Raw genomic sequence first — 8,174 nt, forward strand, 5'->3', positions numbered from 1 at the left:
TGTGAGTCTGGTGAGCAGGGGATAGGGACATAGAATTTGTTTGTGAGGGAAAGTAAAGATAGGCATATATGTTGTGGAGGAGGGAGGCAAGTACGTGATGTATGTGAGGAGAGGGAGGTACAGACATGGGAAGCAGACACGAGTGTACAGAAAAACATACCGATATTAGCCTTTATAAATTCTGTATGATATGACTGTATATGAGTCAGCTATAATTTAAAAACCTTATTAGGGAAAAGCCCACTGAACATTTAACGTTCATCTAATCACTTACGGATTTACTGAGGCTCTCAAAAGATGAGTATCTTCAGTCACTGAATCTTCTGCAGCAAAATAAACATATTTTAAAGCCACATTTCCCTTTTTATATTTTCTTGCTATAAAATGGCCACTGTAAAACATTCATTTTACACTGGTGTGATGAGTTATAATCTTTCAGTGAGACAAAAAATTTCAGCTGAAAAGTGACTTAAAAAGGAACAAAAAACATTGTCAGATAACCTCCTGAACCCCATTTTCAGGATTTTCTAAAATTTTGTAGTAAGTTAGCATTTTACTTATATGTATATAGAAGTAAATATATGTCTATTTAACCTGACATTTGCCTTGATGAAAACATGTAAAACTTTAATACATTAAAAGGTATGCAATTTAAACTCACATAGTATGATATAAAGCTTAAAAGTAAAATAAATAATTGAAGTTTGATTTTTTAAATGACATGGGGGAAAATCTGCAAAAGAAAAAGGGATATAGAGCTTAATTACACTGAAAATTTTTATACATGTCAGAAAAACAAAACAATAGAATTTTTAAAATATTTTTATTTGTATACTTCTATTTGATAACTTCAAATTTAGAACACTCAGTATGAACAAGAACTATTCCATGACAAAGATTTGAAACGGGAAATAGATTACTGTAAATGGGTCATATCAACCTCCCCATGCGATTTATTATCTGTATCTTATACGATGAAAATCCGATTTACACGGCCTCATAATTGCAGTATTTTTCTAACACCCCATTATGTAGTCTCAGAATACTTTTCAGTTAAACTGATCCACGTTTAAAGATGAGAAATTTGCATTGTAAAGTTGAGTAATATCTAATAAATTCACATTTCTTTCCATTAATATAAATCTGGAACAATTTACAGTAAACACTATCCACGATATCAGTAGCAATATAACAATTCACATTTTTACCAAATGCTTCCTATGAGCCAGGCCCTGCATTAAACATCTGAACATGCAATTTCACATTTAATTATCTCCACGGGAAGTGTCACTGGTTCATATGTTTTTCCACAACTGATGATGATACTATGATGACAGCTTGCACTGAGCACTTGTGTCCAAACCTTTACCTGGCATTTTCGCCAACATGACCCACACCTGTATTGCAGCAGCTCATGGTGCTCGCTTGCACAATTTTACAAATGTTACATGAATATGCAGGCCTGACTACCCCCATACCCCCTCCCCCAAAAAAACCCCCAAAAATGTAACAGGCTAAGTCTTTACTACTCAGAGACACACCCTTAAGACTCCCCCGGGAATAGGAAGCAACTGTGATCTAGGTCTGAACTAAAGCTGCCTTTCTGGGACTCAGAAGTGCCCCTCCAGGCCTAGCTGCAGGAGGGCTGCCTCAGCCTCCTCCTCCTCCTCCTTGGCTTCCTCTTCCCGGATCTGCACCAGCAACTGGAAGAGGTTTGGGGCCGGCCCTTCCGCAGCTCCGGTCAGCCACAGCTGCCTTCGGATGGCCCCGCTGTGGTTGGCCCCGGCAATGACCTGCTCCAGGCGCGCCTGGTTCACGTTATCTTTATCAATGGCCCCCTTCTCCACCACCTTCTGCAAGAGAGGCTCCAGGCGAATGACATAGGCAGATAACTTTTCACCCGGGTTCTGATAAGTGTTCAGAAATCTGACCTGCGCATCCCTAGAGCTCTCGACGCTCCCAAACACCTGCTCAAGTGCCTTCAGGCATTCAGCAGTGGTTATCGCAGGGTTGTTGGTCTTGAGGATGCGAATAACATCAGCAGCGGGGCCTCTAAGACTCTCCATCAACCGCCGCCTCTTTTCCACGTCAGACACCTGCCACTCTTCTATGACCTCATTAGTGTGCTCCAGCCAGGGATCAAAGGTTTCCTCCCCAGGACCAGGGATGTCCCTCCCGGAGAACAGCGTCAGCTTCTTGTACCATATGGACTCAACAAGAGGCTGAATAACATTATCCAAAATATAGTTTAGCATCTCTGCTGGCATCTCTGGGCCTGGGGCCGGAGTAGGGTTCTGAAACCCGAGGACACGGGCAACATCCTGCACGGTCCACCCCTCTCTAGCTAGGAAGAGGTGCAACCTTTCTAAAAATTCAGCATCGGAAGTTGGGGGCTTAAAGACCACTTTCCAGACCCCTCCTTTGCCTGGCATCTCCCTGGGGATCGCGGCGTAATCGACAGCGCCAGTGAGCTCTAACAAAGCTGCTTTCGCATTCTCTTCCCTCCAGAACATTCTCCCAAGTACTCGATAGGGCACCTGGGGCATTGCAGCCTGGAGGGTCTCTTCGATTTCAGCCTCGTCACAGTTCACTGGAATCCCCCAGACCAGCAAAGCTCTCTGGGAGTTCACATCCATCCCCCTGCACCAGTCTTCCAACAGTGTCATCGCCATTTTCCCAACTATCAAGGGCGCCAATTCTACAAACACGGATTAGACGTAGGCTCGCGGTGCTCTAGGACTTAGAACAATACCAACACTCCTCCCAAGTAGGCCCGAGGAAGGCAAGCTACACACGAACTCAAGGTTAACAAATGGCACCAGAGTCTTGCTATCGCCCGGCACCCTGCCCCCCAAACCAGTCCGTCGGCGCGTCCTCGGGAGCGGAGCCTCGGGGATGCTCAGTCACGCGGCCGCCGCCATCTTGCGTCTCGGGTAGGGGTCCGCCGCCTGCAAACAGGGCGTCGCGTCGCTGCACAGAAGGCGAGAGAGGGCCGGTGGCTAAGGCAGGAGCCGTCGGGCCGGAAAGCCGCCTGGGTGTGGTCGCGGGGCGTGGCCGCCTCCTCAGGCAGCCGGGGCGCTGGGCACTCGCTGCCGCTGGTGGGGTCGATCAGGCGTTCGCGGTCGGAGACCGGCCTTCAGGCGGGCGAGGAGCGGCGATCTGACCAACGAGGACCGTGCAGTCCCCAGAGGGAGAGACTGTCCTGAGGTCCCAGGGGCGGCGGTCGGGCCAGCCCACGAGCGGCTTCTTCGCGGGCTCGGGGACTCCTCTGGTCGGCGAGGACGGCCAAGACCAAGGACGGAGGCAGCAGAGGCGCAGGACAGACGGCGAGGCCAGGCGCGGCGGAGGCGAGGGCGGGCAGGGCGGCCGTGCGCACCCGCCGCCGCAGACTGCAGCGGCTCGGGCCCAGGACGGAGGCCGGCGTGTGCCTCCCGCAGCCAGCCGCGGGGTTAGTGCCGCAGTGGAGGGCGGGGCCGGCCCGCCGGCGGCTTCCGCTCCGCCCCCGTGGCAGAGTCGCACGGGCGTAGCCATGGCAACGGTGTCCTGGACGACTGGAGGTCCGCGCGTTCTGGCGGCCCGCGGGGTCGAGCGGTTGCCATGGTGCCGGCGAAGGGCTTGGACACTCGTTTCTCTCTTGGCGCATTTTCTTTTTCGTATTTTCCAGATATTTTTTACGGTGAACAAATACTGCCAAGCACTGTGTTAAAAAATCATCTCATTCTGAAGTGGATTTAAGATATTGTTGAAAATGCACCCATCACGGTGATGAGTCCAGGCTGCATATGAAAATACTCTCCTCCCTGTTCCCCTTGATCCCACCCTGCACCCTCCATATTTCATCCCAAGGAAGCTAAAATGTCAGAGTACGCCACTTATGTGTATTTGTGCGAAATACTGAATTTAGACTTTTTGTCTTAAATTTTATAAAAAGACGTTTATCAGTGTCAACTCAGTCATCTTTGTAGTCTGGCAAACACTAGTGTGAATTTCCCCTGTCCTGGCTGGCGTCACTGACAATGGGCTGGTAAAACAGAATCCTTATGGCTCAAAAATGTCCAGTAGTTGGCCGGGCACGGTGGCTCATGCCTGTAATCCTAGCACTCTGGGAAGCCGAGGCGGGAGGACTGCTTGAGGTCAAGGGGTTCAAGACTACCCTGAGCAAAAGCGAGACCGTCTGTATTAAAAATAGAAAAAAAATTAGCCAATAAAACAATTTTTAAAATAATAAAAAAACTGTCCAGTAATCTCCCTACAAGCAAAACAAGTCCTACTTATGACAGTTCCAGATGGATAAAATCCCCCCAAAAGAACACAGCATTCAACTCTGAATTTTCAAAACCTTATTTAATAAAAGGTTTAAAGATACAGAAGAACATTCAAAAGTAAATAAGTTACATAGGTACATTACAATCACATCAGCAAGATTCTCTTTAGTGTATTAATTTTTTCTTATAAAAAGCACACAAAAAATAAAATCTTCAGTCTGGTCTATCACAACTGTACAGCAAAAGAGGTAATATTTATATATATGTACACTATTTTAATATGTAACAGTCTTTTTAAAAAAGGGTGCCACAGGCAGCAAACTCACAAAAGGCAGTGTCTGATCATTTTTGTTTCAAAATAAAAGAAATATACTTATTTATATGCTATTAAAATATTTGTACACTAATTACAGACTGTCAAGGCTGTTCCTGTGCTCTGTCCCCTCCAACAAGGCCTTCAACTTGAGACGAGTAAGGAAAAAGTGAAACAGCTGCAAATTGTTAGAGGCAAATATTAACACAGCAAGATGTGGGGAGGACACAATTGTTTTACAATATGCATACTTCCTGTAAACCTAAGGAGTTAGGCTTGCCAGTCTGATAATAAATACCATCCCAGAAAAGTGAGCCCCAGTGAAAACATATTTAAACAGCTGAGGCTTGAGTATGTGTTGTATTCCTCCTTCATCTTAACATCTGGCACATGAGGAGAAAGAGGTTAGGTCACTGAGGCAGTTAAATATAGGCGATCCCTTTAGACATAAGCAGCAAAAGATCTCTGTGCCAGGGGTGGAGGTGGGGCAGCAGAAGGGGCGGTGTGTACCTTAGCTGTAAGGGGGCTGCCAAAGGCATGGAGGACAGTAATGATGGCACTGTCTCCTTGGATGGGTAGAGACCTCAGAGGTGGTCTGGAACACAGGCACTAGGTCAGTTTCACGCCCTTAGGTGAAAGCAGATAGAGGGCAGGAGATGGATATGGTGAGATGGTATGCAGAGGACTATAAAGCTGGAGGTGTTTATCATTTAGCTTCTTAAAGCAAAGAGCTCTGAATAGAAGGAAAAAACAACAACAAAAGACGAGCCTAATGTGTTCACCAGGAGAAAGCACCATTAAGGATATACCTATGCCAGCTTCTATGGCTGCACCTACTTTATTGGCAGGTCACTTGCCACAATTGCATCTGCCCTCTAAACATTTTGATTTTCACATTGCATTCTACATATAAATGAATCCTGGAGCATGGACCCTCCTAAAATATGGTGTCTGGTGGGATTACAGAGAGGTACCACCCTTATTTTCACCAGTTATTCACCTGGTCTGGTCTCTGTGAGCTTAGAAGAGTAGACTCACTTTCTTATTAAAAAAGATTTCCAAGTATTGGATGTTACCACTGAATAGAAGGGTCTCATATGAATGAAGGAGGTTTCTATTATCACATGTCCATAAAGGGGCCTGAAACTAAATATAGTTTGAGTAGGAAAAACCTTGGGAAACATAAGTAGCACTTTGGGGCTAAGCTGCAAAGGCACTCATATTATATAAGCAACTTAGAAGAGAGCCTAAATTTGTTGCCCTCCTGCTTTTAAAGGGTACACCAGATTTTTGCGGTTTGGGGACACTGAGCTTGCAGAAGCCTATGGAGGACTGGGAAACTGCAGATGTAGGTAGTCATCCAGGAGTCTGGAGGGAGAAGAATTTTGTTACTTCCATAGCTGGGATCCTGTAGAACCATATTAACGTATAATGGATGCCGACCTGATTGTGCATAGTTTCAAAACAAAACTCCCTCTCCACTCCCAGTTACTGGCATGATGCCTTTAGGCTACTGTATAAGGAGAGCAGAATAGTTTTTGGCTCCTTCCTAACATGCTGATCTGTCATGTGCATCCACTTAGAATTTCTTTTGCACAAAGTTGAGTAATAACATCAGAAAAATAACTCAGTCCCCCTATGGGACTGGCAAGTGAGAGGCCTCCAGAACCTCTGTCCCTTTCATTTCAGTGACTCCATGCCAAATATGGCTTCTTTAAAGCCAGACTCAAGGCCTGAAAAACAAAATTAGAATTCTGGCCTCTTGCCATTCCCTCAGGCAATTTTAAAGTACAGCTGAGAAGGGGCAGCAGCAACAAGTGCCTTTGATCTCCCTTGCTCCTGCTAGTCTTTGTGTGGCTTTGGTGACACCCTCTACCTTCCCACCCTCTTTCGGTGCTACTACCATTCCTATTGGCAAGAGCTTCCAGAGCAACGAGTTGAGGGACCTTAGGGCCTTGGGAACTGGGGGTGGGGAAAGCGATGTCAAGAAGGTGCCTTGTTTTGGGATAAATGCACTTGGGCCTCTGGAAAGCAGGAGGCCCCTGGTCCCTGAGAGGATGTTAAAAATTAAATATTAAGAATAAATAAATAGCTCCCAAATGACGTAAGTCAAGGAATGAAGGCTCCTGTCCAATCTAGTTAGGAGACCTCCCTCTCCCAGGGAAGGATCCAGAAATCTCCAGCGTACAGAACTGGGGGCTGAGCTGTGGACATCAACATCGGATGGGGTATGGTAGGGTGAGGTGGCAGGTGCTGAGGGCAGGGCAGAGGCAAGCAGGGAGCTGGCACCAAGGAAGAGCAGGCTAGGTCTCTCCAGTACCTGCTCGAGGCTAAGCTCCCTTAGCAGCCTCCAGGTCTCAAAGGTATTTGGCAAAAAGGTGGGAGGCAGGAAGGGCCAGGCTTGTCAACAGCTCCCTCACGCCTAGCCATGCAGCTTCCAGCCTCTGTACATTTCTCTTCCCTGCAGAGGGCTGAGAGCTTTGGCCAAAAACAATGGCCCCTTCCCCAAACATTTGATCAAACTTTCTAGCCCCAGCAGGGCTGCTAGCAAGCAGCAAAGGGATAGTACCTGTCTTGGCCTCCCTCCCAGGGAAAAGGTAGCCACTCTGAGGACAGGTCACTGGAGCAGCTCAGACAGGCCCGGATACTGTTGCGCAGGCACAGCACAAGTGTCAGGCTCTCAGAGATGGACACTACACTCCTTCCAAGGGAGTTCCTTTTTCTGGGGCTTGGGGCAGGGCCTGTGCAGCCTTCGAGGTCCTCTGGGGAGGAGGAATAACATTGCAAGGAGGGTGAGCTTGTGCTTGGCTCACCGCGGCGGCTTCCTGGAGAGCGAGGGGAGGAGGGGAGGCAAAGAGGAGCGAAGAGACCGCGGCAGCACAGCAGCAGAGACCGGAGTGTGAGAGGCGGCCGTGGAGCCCCTCCAGAGGGGACCAGGACTCTCGTGTTCCGGGAAAGCATGAGGACAAAGAGAACTGGATCTTGCAGCCCTTAACACTGCTCCTGGGGCCTTTATAAATAAAAGAGCCGTTTATTTCACTGTCTTAAATTTGTTTTGCAGAGAAAGGTCCATGTGATTCTCTCCTCATTCCCTCCTGAGGTTCCAGGGTGTTTGCGGGCAGCGGTACAGGGCCCGGGACCCAGAGAGAGGGCTCCCGCACTCAGCCCTTGTCACCCGCGCCGCCCTCCTCCCGCAGGGCCTGCTGGTGCGAGGCGACCGCGGCGGCTGCAGCTGCTGCGGCCTCCTTCTCCCTCTGCCTCAGCGCTGCCGCCTTCTTCTCCTGCTCCGCGTGGCTCTTCATGTGGGCGCTGCGGCTCTTCACCTTGTAGAACACCCTGCAGCCAGGAGGGAGCGCGCTCAGAGGGGGCCCGGCCCCCACCCTCGCGGCCCCTCAGGGGCGCGTGTGCAAGGGTGAGTGTGAGAGCGAGTGCGCGTGCACGCAGCGCGCGCCCGTGTCCTCCCCCACGCCCCGCGGGAATCGGTGCCGTCATCGTCTTGTAAAAGCTGCCCGATGACGCCACAGCCCTAGAAACCCACTGAGCCAATCAGAAGACAGGCGAACGCCGCCGCGCCTTTCCCCTCCCCCCACCCTCCC

General features: G+C 48.9%; 2 protein-coding genes across 3 annotated transcripts in view; both read right to left on the reverse strand.

The window, feature by feature from the left end:
- Positions 1 to 806: 806 nt before the first annotated feature.
- Positions 807 to 3,272, reverse strand: PNMA1 (paraneoplastic Ma antigen 1). The gene has a single exon (XM_012656112.1). The coding sequence runs from the start codon at positions 2,670 to 2,672 to the stop codon at positions 1,611 to 1,613; it is 1,062 nt and encodes a 353-aa protein (XP_012511566.1). The 5' UTR covers positions 2,673 to 3,272; the 3' UTR covers positions 807 to 1,610.
- Positions 3,273 to 5,495: 2,223 nt separating this feature from the next.
- Positions 5,496 to 8,174, reverse strand: part of ELMSAN1 (ELM2 and Myb/SANT-like domain containing 1) — a 64,340-nt gene continuing 61,661 nt past the window's right edge. For both annotated transcript variants that reach the window (XM_012656272.1, XM_012656271.1), the window contains exon 13: positions 5,496 to 7,914. In XM_012656272.1, the coding sequence (XP_012511726.1) occupies positions 7,740 to 7,914 (175 nt within the window). In that variant the 3' untranslated portion in view covers positions 5,496 to 7,739. The remainder of the gene's footprint in view (positions 7,915 to 8,174) is intronic.

This window comes from Propithecus coquereli, unplaced genomic scaffold, assembly GCF_000956105.1.
Source record: "Propithecus coquereli isolate 6110/MARCELLA unplaced genomic scaffold, Pcoq_1.0 Scaffold5, whole genome shotgun sequence".
Classification (NCBI taxonomy): Eukaryota; Metazoa; Chordata; class Mammalia; order Primates; family Indriidae; genus Propithecus; species Propithecus coquereli.